Source organism: Haliotis asinina, chromosome 1 (assembly GCF_037392515.1).
Source record: "Haliotis asinina isolate JCU_RB_2024 chromosome 1, JCU_Hal_asi_v2, whole genome shotgun sequence".
NCBI lineage: Eukaryota > Metazoa > Mollusca > Gastropoda > Lepetellida > Haliotidae > Haliotis > Haliotis asinina.
This window is the reverse complement of record NC_090280.1, coordinates 24071463-24088165: the sequence shown is the minus strand read 5'-3', so window position 1 is coordinate 24088165 and position 16703 is coordinate 24071463. Positions and strand designations below refer to the sequence as shown.

At 41.1% G+C, this 16703-nt stretch overlaps 1 protein-coding gene across 1 annotated transcript in view; it reads left to right on the top strand.

The window, feature by feature from the left end:
- Positions 1–16703, top strand: part of LOC137264893 (multidrug resistance-associated protein 1-like) — a 41268-nt gene that overhangs the window by 20555 nt on the left and 4010 nt on the right. The window contains exons 14-18 of the mRNA XM_067800280.1: positions 1630–1780; positions 2704–2938; positions 6158–6468; positions 8533–8732; positions 9442–9565. Of these exons, the coding sequence (XP_067656381.1) occupies positions 1630–1780; positions 2704–2938; positions 6158–6468; positions 8533–8732; positions 9442–9565 (1021 nt within the window). The remainder of the gene's footprint in view (positions 1–1629; positions 1781–2703; positions 2939–6157; positions 6469–8532; positions 8733–9441; positions 9566–16703) is intronic.

Genomic DNA, 16703 nt, shown 5'->3' with positions numbered 1-16703 from the left:
ATTAAACCTTACTCACATAGAATGGTGGTAATGTGCGCTATCATAAAACTATCATCACCACCACCACCATCATCATCATCACAAGTGGACTCATGGGTTTTAAAAACAATAGATTTGTTCCAGTCCGTCTTTTGCATGCAAGTTATTAGACCATATTGTTTCTTCACAACTAGCATCTGAAGAGCACCGGTCTATGGGGTGTGTTATAGTCTGCTTACAGAAAAGGGCATAGGACTGTGAGTGATCGTGTTCGAGTTCAGAGATCTTCTTCAGGCTGTACAGCAGACCTCTCCTCTGCCTTTGATACTATCGACTGCAGATAAGCAGCTGTATCTATCAGTCAAGCTGAAATATAAAACGGCAGCCAATTCTGCTTTCAGGATTGAAGAATGCATGTCATGACTTCAATTGCCAGAAATTTCTGTATGCTGAACGAGGAAAAGACTGAGATGGGTGTTCAAAGGCCACGAAACTAAAGTTCACACTTCCCCTTCTTAAGTCGTCATCTAGTGTCATCGAACCTAGCTATGGTTAATTTAACACCCAGTGCTGAATGTCAAGGAGGCAAAAAGGTCTGCATGAAAATCCGAATCATCAGTCTGATAGGACAATTTGTCAACAACAAAACAACAGCTCACCTTTGCTCTTTCAGACGTGTAATCGCCCATAAGGATTATTGCAACTCCCTTCTTCTCGGGTTGCCAAAATAGCCTATCTTTAAACTTCAGAATGTCTAGTATTCTGCCGCAAGACTAATGGAAAGAACCAGCAAGCCAAAACGTATCACTTCGATGCTGAAAGGTCTTTTCTTGCTCAAGTTGACGGCAGAATCAAGTTCAAAATGCTAATTCTGACACTGCGAGCCATCCACTGTGTTGCTCCACCACACATTTCTGAACTCATTCAAGAATGCAAACCTGGGAGAACTCTGTTCCCGTAACTAGTGTCTTTTGTACCTTCTCGTAGATCTTTTGGTGAGAGACGTTTCGAAATCCCAGGTCCCCAGTTATGGAACTCTCTCCCACTTGAAATACGAAGTAACCAGGAGTTTGAAAGATTCAAATCACTACCGAAAACTCATTTGTTCAAAATTTACTATTGTTAGACAATACATCTTCCTAGAGCATTTCATTCTCACAATGGCTTTTGACCAGTCACTTTTTGTTTTCATTTACACTCGATCTTACGTATGACCATCAATACAAATAATTTCTTCTGTATTGTTTCTGATCCTGGACTTATTATTGATAATAATTTGATATGTTGATCGTCTTCTTCTCGTCATCTACAATTTCCTCGTGTCTCCCATTTCTCATTATCAAGAGACTATTTCTCCAGCATTGTAAACGTTCTGTTCTTGGCTGAATTTGAGAGCCATGCGTTAATCACTGCAGAAAACCTATCATATCATTTCCGAAGGCTTGGGGAGGGGGACTGAAACAAATATTGTCTTTAAACTTCGTCATTGACACTTTACTACTCAGGGTTAAACTCTTTACCTAGGGTGGTGGGGTAGTCCAGACCCTTAGCAAAGATCCGGGTTTGATTCTCAACATGGGTGCAATGTGTGAATCCCTGGCATTGCTCGAATCTTGATGAACTCACTCAGTGAGATTAATCTTCTGTCAGCCATTATGAGGACAAAGCAAATGAGGAGCGAGGAGAAAGCGAGGACCGAGGAACTGAGGACGAGGACACGGATTCCAGTGACATAGATGAAGACCCTCGGTCAGCGGAGAAACATCGTCTGGTTGAAGATGAGAAGTCCGAGCAGGGCAGGGTCAGTACATATCTGTTATATTTCCAAGGAAACCTCAGTTGCCTAAGACTTGAACACATGTATCGACCGGTTTAAATCCGGGCTAGAATTGATATTCAACAATCCATGCATGTCGTAAGAGGCGACTAACTGGATCAGGTGGTCAGGCTCACTGATGTGGTGTATGTCATATATGTCATTATATCCCACTTGCGCAGATCGATGCTCATGCGGTTAATCACAAGATAATCTGACCCAGGCACAATTATTCACAGAATGCCGTCATACAAATGAAATATTGGCAGGTGCGGCGTTAAGGAACAAATAAACGAATCTACCATTCACATTACTCTTGCACTCACATCCCATTCATATCATGTCTTGGTTCTGTCATCGCGTACATGCGCCGCTCATAATTAAGACGAACAATACGTTGACAAAGACGAAGGATAGATTGAGTTCAAACCTCTTTTGCTGCTTACGCAAGATATGACAAACAAGTAAACATGAATACATTCCACTACAACCCCACTGCGACGACTCAACAATGGACAGATGACAAAAAACAATTATAGCACTTCTTTCAACCAGTTGATGTATTGGCAGACACGGTCAAAGGGGGTGACCAATTAAGGCTGTAAATGTCACATACAGTAATTAATGAACGTGAAGGCGTGGAAACGGGTGGCTGACAAAACAGTGTACTCTGCTGTGGTGATAACGATTAAGAATGCAGATTGTATAATTAAGTCTGACATGACTTGGCTGCATAGTCTTTGGTCTAGAAATATCTGGACGATGGCTGTCCTGAATTAAAAGCGGTAACAATATATTACACAATATGAGACCAATTCATCTTCCATTTCAACGAAATAATTATCAAACAATGATGGCCTACCATGTAATACCTGATAACTTGACGACCTGACGTCTGTCTGTTCCAGGTGCAGTGTTCAGTGATTAGGACGTATTTCCGGGCGCTAGGAGTGACGGGTGGATTGATCATCATAGTGTGCTTCTTGCTGTTCCGGGCGACCGGGGTTTTCAGCAACGTTTGGCTGAGCATCTGGACAGACGAACCCAGACTAAAGAACCTGACCTTCTGGGCCAACACAAGCGATGTTACATATTTGTCCTATTATTACCTGTCAGTGTACAGCGCAGCAACTTTCTCCCAGGGTAAGGCATACCATTACGTAATTATGTAGAGCTCAGGACTTTCTCCCAGGGTAAGGCATACAATTACGTAATTATGTAGAGCTCAGGACTTTCTCCCAGGGTAAGGCATACCATTTCGTAATTATTATAGAGCTCAGAACGTTCTCACAGTCGAGAGATGATGATATGTAATTGTGTGCAGCTCAGTACATTCTCCCAGGGTAAGGTATACCATTGCATACTTATACAGAGCACTGGCCTTTCTTCCAGGTGAGACATATCGTTACGTAATTGTGTACTTCTCGGGATTTTCTAACGCATTCTATTCGTAACGTATTCTATCGTTACATAATTATGTACATCTAAGGACTCTCTCCCAGGTGAGACATATCGTTACGTAATTGTGTACATCTAAGATCTTTCTCCAAGGTGAGACATATCGTTACATAATTATGTACATCTAAGGACTTTTTCCCAGACGAGACATGCCGTTACGTTAGTGTTTACATCTAAGGATTTATAATAAGATATATATAATAATGTTTTTCAAGTTACGAAATGTCCCACACCTCATATATCACTAGACACTTGGTATAAACTGTTTATTATGTGCTTCCTGTTTTCGTTGTATTATATTCAAACATGTAAGCAGTATATCACTGCAACAGGAGTGTAGTAAGGTATACGTAAATAACCTTCTTACCTTGTTATAGTACAAATATTTCACACATAACTATGATATCGTACAGTCACGTTCAGACCCCTGCAGTCAACGTTATAATCACCATACAATTGCCCTTGTCCACTTGCACAAAGCCGATCTTAGTGCGAGTGTAAGACAACATGGATTAGGATTGCGGTCTTAACTAAGATCGAATTCCTCAAATGGTTAAGGTAGGAATTTTTTTAACTCGACTCCTGTCTACAGTTATCTGCAAGTGCATATTGCAAGCTTGCAAATAAAATGTGGAACTGGTTACTGCACACAGCAATTCCTCCCTCAATCACACCTTGCAGAATTTTCATGAGAAAAAATGCGAGAAGATTTGTCAATCATTGTCAATGTGACATTATGTGATTCACTGCTGGGGATTTGGAGTAAAATCCCAAATATTTCATACACGGTATGGTTTAGTAAAGATATGATCGGGTAAATATGAATTGTAACCCGCTTCTTTGTTTGGGCTTCGTGTTCAAGTGGTTTCGAAACAGGAACAAAGAGCCAAGTCTCTCGTAGATCGTCTAGCGCTTTATTGAAGTTTGCATCAACGGTTATATAGAAGACTATTCAGGTGCTTTACAAACCTACTGTAAGCAATCCTGAGTCTTTGGGAGCGCGGCGACCTCTGACCGTCTAACTTAGCCCCGCAAACCGTCTCCCGTACCTAACTTTTCCCCCTAGTTTTATCCCAGTCCTCCTAGCATCAAAGTCTAGAATCTGTCAACCTACAATTGTAAAAATATGACACATCGCTGGACTGTCCTTTTAATTGTCCACCTCTATACCTACTTCTTAAGTCCTGATAAACTATCAAGACTTATAGAGATGAAAAGAAACACAATTTGTATCTCATTTCCTATGTCAATTGGTCCTACTAATCCCTCACTACATCACCCCTTGTCCATTTCAACCACTTTCCGCTTGTATCCCCCCCTTCCCATGATAACGTACTCTGTCTTTACTGATATAGACATAACCGCAAGGCTTATGATACTGTCCGATGTCAGCCAAGTTCGGACAATCAATTAATTACCTAAATCCCTTACTATCTGCGCTCCCTGTCCTCATGTACAATTTCTTTTATATTTATATTACACAATTCATATACACTTTCTAGCTCATATAAATTATAATGTACAAAATTATTTTAATTAACATTTAAATTAACCATAAAACATCATTATAAACCGAGATTGTAACTCCCGGTTACAGAATAATAAATAATATTTCGTGTGTGCAGTATGTTTTTATATAATACTTATTCACAGTATGTCAATTATTTGTTATGTTCAAATCTATTTCCTTCATAATTATTTCTTCTTATTATGAAATTCCTTTTTATACAGATTTCAAATTCATCACCAAGTGTCTTTCTTGGTTTGACGAATATTTGCATTATATCTAAGGTGTATACAGTAAAAATCCCTGCCTCTTGTCCGACTCAATTTTAGATTTAAAAGTGAAAATGGAACTTGTTTATACACGTATTATATAATTGTAGACTATTTCACTGATAAACTAAGAAACAATCGTGATCGAAAACAAATAAATGTGGAGCTCTGCAATGTCAACATTAGATAGATTGGGCTTGGCAGACTCGACGGCAACGGCATAATATCTTCCCATCTTGCGCAAGCACTAAGATTAGACGCCCTTGAGCTATTTAAAATGTCACGGCCACATTAATCGCATGCAGACACCTTTCGTTACTATACTTTCCATGATTTTTGTCACACATTTTCCAACACTGAACCGGGTGGGAATAGTACTTTGTGAAATCGATTCGATTGTTAAGTGGTTCACTGCCGCAAAAAACGATGTTCTGACTTTAAATCGGTGGTGCATTCTCCGTGTTGTTAATGTGTCGAGGCGAACCACACAGTTTTACACAATGTAAACCAATCTCCAGACATAATGCTGAATATTTACGTGAAACAGACATTAACTTGAACGCCATTTTGTCACAGACCACAATGATCCGAGCTCCTGACAGGTGGTAATTGTAATTACAATGATCTAAGCTGATTGGCGATTGTAGCCGAAGTTAAGGATTTACTAATTGTAGCGCTAAGATCGTTCTGTGTAAGTGGGCCCAGGACGTTACAATGATCAGTGTTCATGATGTTGATCACTTGATTTTCTGGTCCACACTCGATTACTTACAAACCGGGACGTATAGCTGGGGTATTGCCGAGTGCAGGGTTCAGCAACAAACAAACAAAATGAGCAGGTTTCGAAACACAAAATCCAGTGAGTTTAGTTTTGCGCTCAGCAATATTCTAGCTATACGGCGACGATTTGTAAATAATCGAGTCTGCACCAGACAATTCAGCGATCAACAGCATTTGGGACACGATGACATGTGTGAACTATGTCTGACCACCCGATCCCGTAAGTCGCTTCCTACGACAAGCATGGGTTACTAAAGATTACTGACCCTGACCTTCATGGTATAAATGACACGAGCGACTGAGGTGACGTAATATGTACTTATAAAAGCATCCTTTTATTGGTTCCAGCCGTTCTTATATTCTTCTTTGTGGGTGCTACCTTCACGCAAATGGTCCGCGCTGCTGCCACTCTCCATCAGAATCTGCTTGACAACATTCTCAGGCAACCAATGGCATTCTTCGAAACAACACCTACAGGGCGAATCATGAACCGGTTTACACGTGACGTAGGAACTATTGACACCCAAATGGCGCGGATCTTGAGACAATGGCTGAATAACGTGTCCAAGCTCATCACCATCATCGTCATCATCTCCTACAGCACGCCATTGTTTCTCACCGTGGTAGTTCCAATACTCGTCCTCTACGGTGTAATACAGGTGAGAACAATGTGTCTAACTGTCCACATATAGGTCCTGTACGTTGTAATACAGGTGAGAATAATGTGTCTAATTGTCCCAGCACTGGTCCAGTACATTGTCATGCAGGTGAGAACAATGTATTTAATTGCCCCAATACTGGTTCTGTACTTTGTCATAAGGTGGAAACAATGTGTCTTATTGTCCGCATACTGGTTCTGTACGTTGTAATACAGGTGAGAACATTGTGTCTAACTGTCCCAATACTGGTCCTGTACGTTGTAATACGGGTGAGAGCAATGTGTCTAATTGTCCTAATACTGGTCCTTTACCTTATCATAAGGTGAAAACAATGTGTTTTATTGTCCCCATACTGGTCATGTACGTTGTAATCCGGACGGGAACAATACTGGGCAATACTATCTCTAGGATTTCTTTCCGCACTGAAGTCCATGGGCTTATATTTGGATTTATTTTCTGGGTGTTTAGGAATGACCCTTTCCAAATGCAGAAACGTTGACGCCATAGAGACTAGTCATTGTCTTAGATGTCAGTCAGTCCTCTCATTATAGTTTGGAGTTCGTGTGTTCCTTTAATTGGACTGTCAACTTAATTCACGTTCACATTTATTTTACCTACTCGAGTGAACAATTTCATAATTTTCAAGTTTTAATCCATAGACCAGTTTTCTGATTAGAGAGTTTGAAAGAATACTGATTCTTTTCATTTCTATCAAAGTATTGTGCATTTTCAAATTTAAGCCCTGGGCTTATATATGGTTAACATATTTCATAACCAGAAGGGTAATGTTCCCTATTTAAGGGCAGGGATTAAATGCATTGATTCCCGGTATGTCTAATCGCGACAGTCCCAATAGTTGTCTGAAAGTTTGTTATATAGAATGCAACAATGTGTCTCACTTGCGACAGTCCCAATAGTTGGCTAAAACGTTGTTATATAGAATGCAACAATGTGTCTCATTTGCGACAGTCCCAATAGTTGACTAAAACGTTGTTATATAGAATGCAACAATGTTTCTCATTGCAACAGTCCCAATAGTTGTCTGAAAGGTTGTTATATAGAATGCAACAATGTGTCTCATTGCGACAGTCCCAATGGTTGTCTGAAAGGTTGTTATATAGAATGCAACAATGTGTCTCACTTGCGACAGTCCCAATAGTTGGCTAAAACGTTGTTATATAGAATGCAACAATGTGTCTCACTTGCGACAGTCCCAATAGTTGGCTAAAACGTTGTTATATAGAATGCAACAATGTGTCTCATTTGCGACAGTCCCAATAGTTGACTAAAACGTTGTTATATACAATGCAACAATGTTTCTCATTGCAACAGTCCCAATAGTTGTCTGAAAGGTTGTTATATAGAATGCAACAATGTGTCTCATTGCGACAGTCCCAATGGTTGTCTGAAAGTTTGTTATATAGAATGCAACAATGTGTCTCACTTGCGACAGTCCCAATAGTTGGCTAAAACGTTGTTATATAGAATGCAACAATGTGTCTCATTTGCGACAGTCCCAATAGTTGACTAAAACGTTGTTATATACAATGCAACAATGTGTCTCATTGCGACAGTCCCAATAGTTGTCTGAAAGGTTGTTATATAGAATGCAACAATGTGTCTCATTGCGACAGTCCCAATGGTTGTCTGAAAGGTTGTTATATAGAATGCAACAATGTGTCTCATTGCGACAGTCCCAATAGTTGTCTGAAAGGTTGTTATATAGAATGCAACAATGTGTCTCATTGCGACAGTCCCAATGGTTGTCTGAAAGGTTGTTATATAGAATGCAACAATGTGTCTCATTGCGACAGCCCCAATGGTTGTCTGAAAGGTTTCATATACAATGCAGCAATGTGTCTCATTGCGACAGTCCCAATGGTTGTCTGAAAGGTTGTTATATAGAATGCAACAATGTCTCTCAACAGTGTGTCTTATCAGGACTGTCTCAGTAGTTGTCCAATATTTTCGTATGTTGACTGCAACAATGTGTCTCTCCCCGACTAACTAGAGATAAGCCCATTGGCATTAAAGACGTGTACGGGTGATGTTCTGCTTCTGTAGAGAATGTACATCCCAACATCCCGCCAACTGCGACGGAATGATTCCACTTCAAGATCCCCGATCTTCCAACACTTTTCCGAGACGATCAGTGGGGCTAGCTCCATACGAGCATATGGTATGGGCGAAAGGTTCATAGGACAATTCCTACGGCGCGTTGACAAGAACAACGTCTTCCACTACGCTGCGGTGTCTGCCAACAGGTGAGTCCTCACAATCAACAGGTGAGACTCATGCCGTGCTAATCCACCCGCAAGTCGTGAGTTGTGTTAATCAACAGGTGAGGCATACACACTTTGTGAGTCTGCAGGTGTGCCTTACACAGTGTCAGTCTACAGGTATGTCATACATCGTGTCATTGTACAGGTATGTCATACACTGCGTCAGTCTACAGGTGAACCACACAGCGTCAGTCTAAAAGTGTGTCAAAGATTTTGTCAGTCTTCAGCTGTACCAAACAATGTGTCAGTCTTCAGGTGCGCCAGCTAAATGTGACAATCCACACATCAATCACGTGTTGTGCCAGGTTTCAGTTGCTGTGCAAGACCCCCAGAGTCAAATGATGTGCTGGTCAACAGATGGGTGACCACGTCTGACTACAGTGTTACCTATACAATTATTTGTCTTTGAACCCTGCACTAATAAATGTTCACCGTCACACTTGAGCACGATATACCCTAGCTAATGTTAGTGAACGCGATGAGATGTCAGATGGCTTGCAAATATTTAATTTTCGATATTTTGATAACGAAAATAGGGCGTATGTGTAGGTATAAGTGCAAAGAGGTCATTCATATAATATCAGTGCGCAAAGATCGTAACGATTTCTCCATTGCGACCTATGCATGTTAGTGAACGCTATGTATCTTGTCTAGATATATCCATCAGTTATACATGTCTTCATATTTTCAGGTGGTTGAAACTGAGACTGGAATTCCTAGGTAATGTGGTCATCCTGAGCGCCGTCTTTTTTGCTGTAGTGACACCTGGAATATCAGGTGGAATGGTGGGACTGTCTGTAATGTACGCAGTACAGGTAGGTTAATGGTGGGACTGTCTGTGATGTACGCTGTACAGGTAGGACAATGGTGGCAGTGTTTGTGATGTACGCTGTACAGGTAGGACAATGGTGGCAGTGTTTGTGATGTACGCTGTACAGGTAGGACAATGGTGGCACTGCCTGTGATGTACGCTGTACAGGTAGGACAATGGTGGCACTGGCTGTGATGTACACTGTACCGGTAGGGCAATGGTGACGCTGTCTCTGATGTACAAATGCTGTATAATTCAGTGATCGGAAATTTGGAATATGCAGTGATCGGAAATTTCTGCACACTTTTTCATATAAAAATTATCGACAATATGAAATAAGTAGGTTTTTCTATGTAACAAAGTATATTTTCAGTCAGTTGCAGACCGAGCAACATGAATGGCGGGGTTAGGAGTGGATATTGCCCTTCTATAGATGACTTTTCTGCAATCACTGTGTGCAGAAACACAGAGATTTGAAAAGAGAGACAATGACCATAGCGCTGAATAAAAACAAAGGCAATAATTCATATCTACCAAGCATACACGTATGACGATGTATACCAAGCCAACTTGGGGATACTAAAAAGACATTACCCATCTGCAAAAACACAAAATCTCTAGGCATAGTACCTTAAACCACAGCTAGTTCCCTAAGTAAGGAAGCGAACCAGAGACACATATTCAGGATGTATCGCCAAAGTGTGAAAATTGATCAGTGATGTCATTTGGTGGAAATATGCGACTTTCCATTAACGTACAACTACTCACAGAGGTTTGTTGTTGACCAACTGATCAGTGGTCACCACACAGACAAACATGTAGACATGAAAGGTTTCCTCAATGTGGAGTACATACAATCAATCTGTGCATCATGTGAGACGTGGAAAGAGAACAATCCGTAGTTTTTGTATTATTTTACATTCTCTGAATAATTTTCATAAGACGTATTCAGGGATATTTGTAGTTCCAAATATATTAATGGAATTACACGTCATTACCGGTGTTGTGAATTTAGTTTTACGCCGCCCTTAGCGATATTCCAGCAATGTCCTGTCTGGGACACCAGAAATGGGCTTCACACCTTCTACCTATATGGGAAATTGAACCCGGGTGCTCGGCGTGAAGAGCGAACGCTTTAACTTCTAGCATACCCAACCGCCACAGTAATGGTGTTGAAGGAAGGCTAAATTCACCCCCAAGTCTGCTAGCGTCATTAATGAAGGGCCAAGCTATTAGTAACAACAATTTTCAACAGTTGTAAAATCTTCGTTTTTATCCCCCAGCATGTAATGCTGGAGAATATAGGCGACGTCTGTCTGTCCCTCCGTCCGTCCGTAATCATTTTGTTTTTCATTGTTGAGCATAACTCAAAAACATTCAATATTTTTAGACCAAAATTGGTAGATACAGTATTCTCAACCTATGTATGGTTGTGCCGTTTGCTATGTATAGATTTGTGGCATTTTTATTTATTCGTTTTTCCATGGAACGTTTTGGTCTTAGTCCAATGGTGGGGTGGGTTTGTTTCCGGATCATAACTCAAAAACCGTTGAAGATTTGTTCTGCAAAACTTGGTAGATATATCAGTCAGAACCTAAAGTGGTACCTTTTGCTATTTACAGGTTTTTGTGATTTCTTATTTTCTCGGTTTCCCATGGAAACGTTTGGACTTTGTCTCAAAGGTAGAGGTGTGTTTCGTTTCAGGAGCACAACTCGAAAACCTCTTAATATCTTTCAGCAAAACCTGGTAGATATGTGTGGCAGACCGAAAAGTGGTGCCTTTTGGTAATTGCAGGTTCCTGTGATTTATCATTTTCTAGGTTTCCGTGGAAACAATTCGGACTGCGTCTCAAAATGGAGGAAAGGACCTCGTTTTCCGGAGCAAAACTCGAAAACTATTTAATATCTTTCAGCAAAACTTGGCAGATATTTGAGGCAGACCACAAAGTGGTGCCTTTTGCTATTTACAGAGTTTGGGCATTTTTATTTGTTCCGGTTTCCATGGAAACAATTCGGACTTAGTCTCAACATGGAGGGATGGACTTCATTTCCAGAGCACAACTCGAAAACCATTTGATATCTTTTAACAGATCTTGGCAGATATATGAAACCGATCTTCAAGTGGTGCCTTTTGCTGTTTGAAGATATATGGCATTTACATTTTTCATGATTTCCATGGAAATAATTCATGACTCTTCTTGTTTCAAACAAATACAACTGTTTTTTTTTACAAACCTTCTTAACAGTATGGAAAAAACACATTCAGTTCTTTAATGTGCGATACATTCTGTTTCAAATGGCACACATTTTATTCAAAATGTCGACATGGAAATCCATTTGTTGACACTTGCTGAAAGGTGTCAGACCTAGACTAATGTTTAGATAATCATGATTTTGATGGCAACCAACAGACCTATTATAAATTGAAAAGGAGACCAGGGATTCTGAACCAGGGGAAATCTAGACTTGATTCAGTTAGGACTTTAGCATTGCATGGAGGCTAGGATGTAGGGAAAATAATGTGGTTCAGGGACTGTGAGAGTTTCAGACCATAGGCCCAGTCATCGGTAGGTTGTTATCCGCTTTTATGTGAGTCAGAATGCTGTTGGTAGACTGTGGCAGAGATTTCAAGAATTCAAACTAGTCAGCAGTCTTAGATGATAAGCACACGACTAACGCTGCGTTATGACAGGCGGCAGATCTTCCAACGGAACACTTCAGTGTTAACAATGTAAGGACATCCAGGAGCACAGGTCGTCGACGTTTAGAGGCAGCCGGACTCTGCTGTAGGCGACTTGCAGTTCGTCCACCTCTAACACCACGTCACAGGCAAGCGCGTTTGAGCGTGAGTAGACATCATGGCCTGTGGTCTCGTGTGCTCTTCACAGATGAAAGCAGATTCAACTTGTTCATCCATGGTGGTCGGCAGAGGACAGACAAGGCCTTGATTGCTTCTCCTCCCCACCTCCCAACCAGGATAATAAACCCATGTAACCACTTTTAGTATACACACAATACACGTTGTTTACTGGCGAACATGGGTTGATGTATCCTCGATGTTTGTTAATGTTCCCTATGTTAACTTTGAATTGTTTGAAGCAAGGGTGCAATACTTTTTGTAGCCACTGCTAGAATTTGCCAAGAAAACCAAATTTAGAGTTATCTCCCTTATATTGGTAATTTCTGTCTATCACACGTGATACATTGTAACTCGAGATAAAGAATTACTACAACGAAGTACCAAATGAGCTCGGCATTCCCAGCGACAGGGTACATAGGAAATGTTACTCACTTTTAAGCGGGGTACATTGAAAATAACAGAAAATCGCTCAGCCAATCATAAAGCGACATCTAGGCGTGAAGAGTGATAATAAACATTATGATGACACTCTTAGTTCCATCATTTCTAAGAAACGTGTCTAGGCTTGTGTTAGGCTGTACATCGTTTGACTCTTTATTAATGACGACTGTCGTCCGTTGGCTCAAAAGAGGACGATGAATTGCAATCAAACAGGAAACTGTCAAACATAGCATACTCAGTGAAACGCTGATCATAATCAAACCATCATACCAACTCTTTGAGCATTTTTTGCCGTAAAAATAGAAATAAGTTGTTTAACAATCTATCATTAAAATACTCACACAGTTCACTGTTTGTTACGAGGGAGGAGTGCACAGAAAGGGAAAGCCAGGTGTTCGTGAAGCACGTGTAATTTTTTCATTAACTTGTGCTGTGCCGTCTGAATCCTCTCTCGCACAATAGCTGGGACTTTAATTTCTGATTCTATGCCAATAAAGCTAAGATCCAAACAATGCATTTAATTCATCTTCACTTCTACATGGTCCATGTGCATGTTTGAAAAGATACCGATCACTGAAAAAAAAAATACGATCACTGAAAGCATGCACAGTGGGTGTACAGTCATTTGAGCCCGATCACTTCACGATCACAGTTCGATAGATAAAATGAATATTATGCACCCAATAGGGCAAAGACGTCACATATATGTGGAAAAGTGTATCATTAACAATATCGGCTAATTAAAATGCTGTAAAATCAAACCATTAGGAAATAAACTTAGTATTTGTCTACGTGAAAAGAAATGTTCTGCCGATAATGGACGATTGCTTCTTTCATGTTTAACCTAGCAACTTGAAACTTTCTATCAATAACCACCACATCCAGTGCATTCGTGAAATGGTAATATTTCAACCATACTGTTCATGTTTCACAAATAGTGACTAGATTTCTAACACCGATCATACATTCACCACCAAAACAAGCACGCGATCACTGCAAACGCAGGCGGAAAGTCACCCCATCACTGCACTCTGCGGAACAGTGGTTCCAGTGGGTGATTGTGGTCTCTATTTTCACTTTCATTGGAGAAAATCTTGATCGACTGTAAAGTAGGTCATTGTCTGAACAGATTAAAAAGACTCATGTTTCGGTTTTATGTGGGTATACTCAATGCGTATTGTTTGGACTAAACAACAAGATATGGATGTTTTAGTTTCCCAGGGTAAGTGTAATCTTAGAAACGAACACACATGTCCCGCAAATGATACTAAAACTGTTTTAAAGATCCACCGATTGTTTTATAACCATGTCAGTATACACCCAACCGTCATATTCATGATCGTATAAAAGAAGTTATATATCCATTAAATGCGTAGGGTTTGCCTAGTGGTATAAACGCACGCGCAGTCGACACGCTGAAACCCGGGTTCTATTTCCCCATATGGCTACAATGTGTGAAGCCCTTTTCTGCTGTCCCAAGCCGTGATATTGCTTTAATGTTGCTTTTAAAAAGTGGCGTAAAACCATACTTACTTATTCACTCCCCACAGGGTTATCTGACCCGTGAAGGTCCCGGTGTAGAACAGACCTTCAGCCACCCATGCTTGCCTTAAAAAGACTACGCTTCTTGTAAAAGGCGACATACGGGATCGGGTGGTCAGGCTCGCTGACTTGGTTGACACATGTCATCGGTTCCCAGTTGCGTAGATCGATGCCCATGTTGTTGATGACTGGATTGTCTGGTCCAGACTCGATTATTTACAGACCACCGCTATGGCTGGAATATTGCTGAGTGCGGCGTAAAACTAAACTCACTCCCTCACTCTGGGTTATCTCCCTTGCAATTAGATTTCCAGATGCAGTTATATAGTATAAGAATAATATATTGGCTGATATTTTTAGTTAATCCCTTTTAGTTGCGACGGACCAAACATCATTATACAATTTATGCAGCTCAATCTTTGAGATATATTGAGGAAACAAAAAAAGATTACATAAAAAAACTGAAGTATTCCTTTTTTTCCAGGTTTCTTCGCAATGTATGCGAAACCCAGCTTGCAATGAAGCTTTTGAAAATATTAAAAGAACACTTGTACTTTCATTTAATCCCTTGTATTTTTCCCTCAGAATATTTTGGGATGATATGACAACTGTGACATGAAACGCCAAAGCATGGCCAAATTTAGGGGTTTTGTCATTATGGTGAAAGTGTTTCATGTTTAGCATTAATATTGCACTAATCTCATGTAAACACATGACGCAATTAGCACAACGTACTAATCAAATCTATAATCATAACTCTAAAAGTATTATTCACAAGAGACAAACATATTGTATAAATAATCCGTTATATGTTACGTGCTTGCATTTATGTGTTACTTCCTTCCTGGCTCACCCACCCTCTTACTCACTCACTCACCATCCCTTACTCACTGACTCACTCACTCACCCACCCTCTTACTCACTCACTCACCATCCCTTACTCACTGACTCACTCACCCACCCCTTTACTTCCTTCCTGGCTCACCCACCCTCTTACTCACTCACTCACTCACCCACCCTCTTACTCACTCACTCACCATCCCTTACTCACTGACTCACTCACTCACCCACCCTCTTACTCACTCACTCACCCACCCTCTTACTCACTCACTCACCATCCCTTACTCACTGACTGACTCACTCACCCACCCTCTTACTCACTCACTCACCCACCCTCTTACTCACTCACTCACCATCCCTTACTCACTGACTGACTCACTCACCCACCCCTTTACTTCCTTCCAATACAAAATGTATGTTAATGATAATGTATATGTTAAAATATATTCGGCATTGCGGATGAAGGTGATATGGTTGTTCATTGGATGAATGTTGATGTACCTGTTAATGGGCTTTAACCAAACATACGTGAATATCTAAATCTATTTCTAGTCTTCTACTTAACAGTTACCATGGTGATCCAGTCCAGGTGACGCACAGCGGTGTAGTGTTTAGCATGTTGGAGACACTACAAATTGTCCTTGGTCTAATACTGTGTTATGTCCCTGGGCAGGGCACTTCGTCCACAATACACTCAATCTACCCAGCTGTTTAAATGGGTACGGAAACGGAAACTGCCCCAGCAGCTTTGAAAGTGCAATTCCGTCTGAGTAATAATGTAACGCCAGAGAAGAGCATGGCGTTGGATTTTAACATTTCAAAAATAGTGTTATTAATTAGCATTAATTAACTCACTTTATTGTCTAGCTGATATTCATATTTACAGGCCGCCCCATACAGCTGAAATGCAAACGTTACGAACTCTCTCGCCCACTCCCTTACTCACTCACTCCGTCACCTACACACTCAGCCCCTTCCTCACTCACTCGCTGGCTCACCCACCCTCTTACTCACTCACTCACTCACTCACCCCTTACCTACCCCTTATTCACTCACTCGGTCACCCACTCCCTTACTCATTCACCCACCCTCTTACTCTCCCACTCACTCATCTAACCGATTACTCACTCACCCACCCCTTACTCACTCACTCACCTACCCCCTTACTCACTCCCTCACCAACCACCTTACTCACCCACCCCCTTCAACACTCACTCACCCAACTGATTACTCACTCACTCGTTCACCCACCCCTTACTCACTCACCCACACCCTTACTCGCTCACTCACTCACCCACCCCCTTACTCACTCACTCACTCACTCAGCCCCTTCCTCACTCACTCGCTGGCTCACCCACCCTCTTACTCACTCATCCACCCCCTTACTCACTCACCCCTCCCTCACTCACTCGCTCACCCACCCTCTCACTCACTCACCCATCCCCTTACTCACTCACTC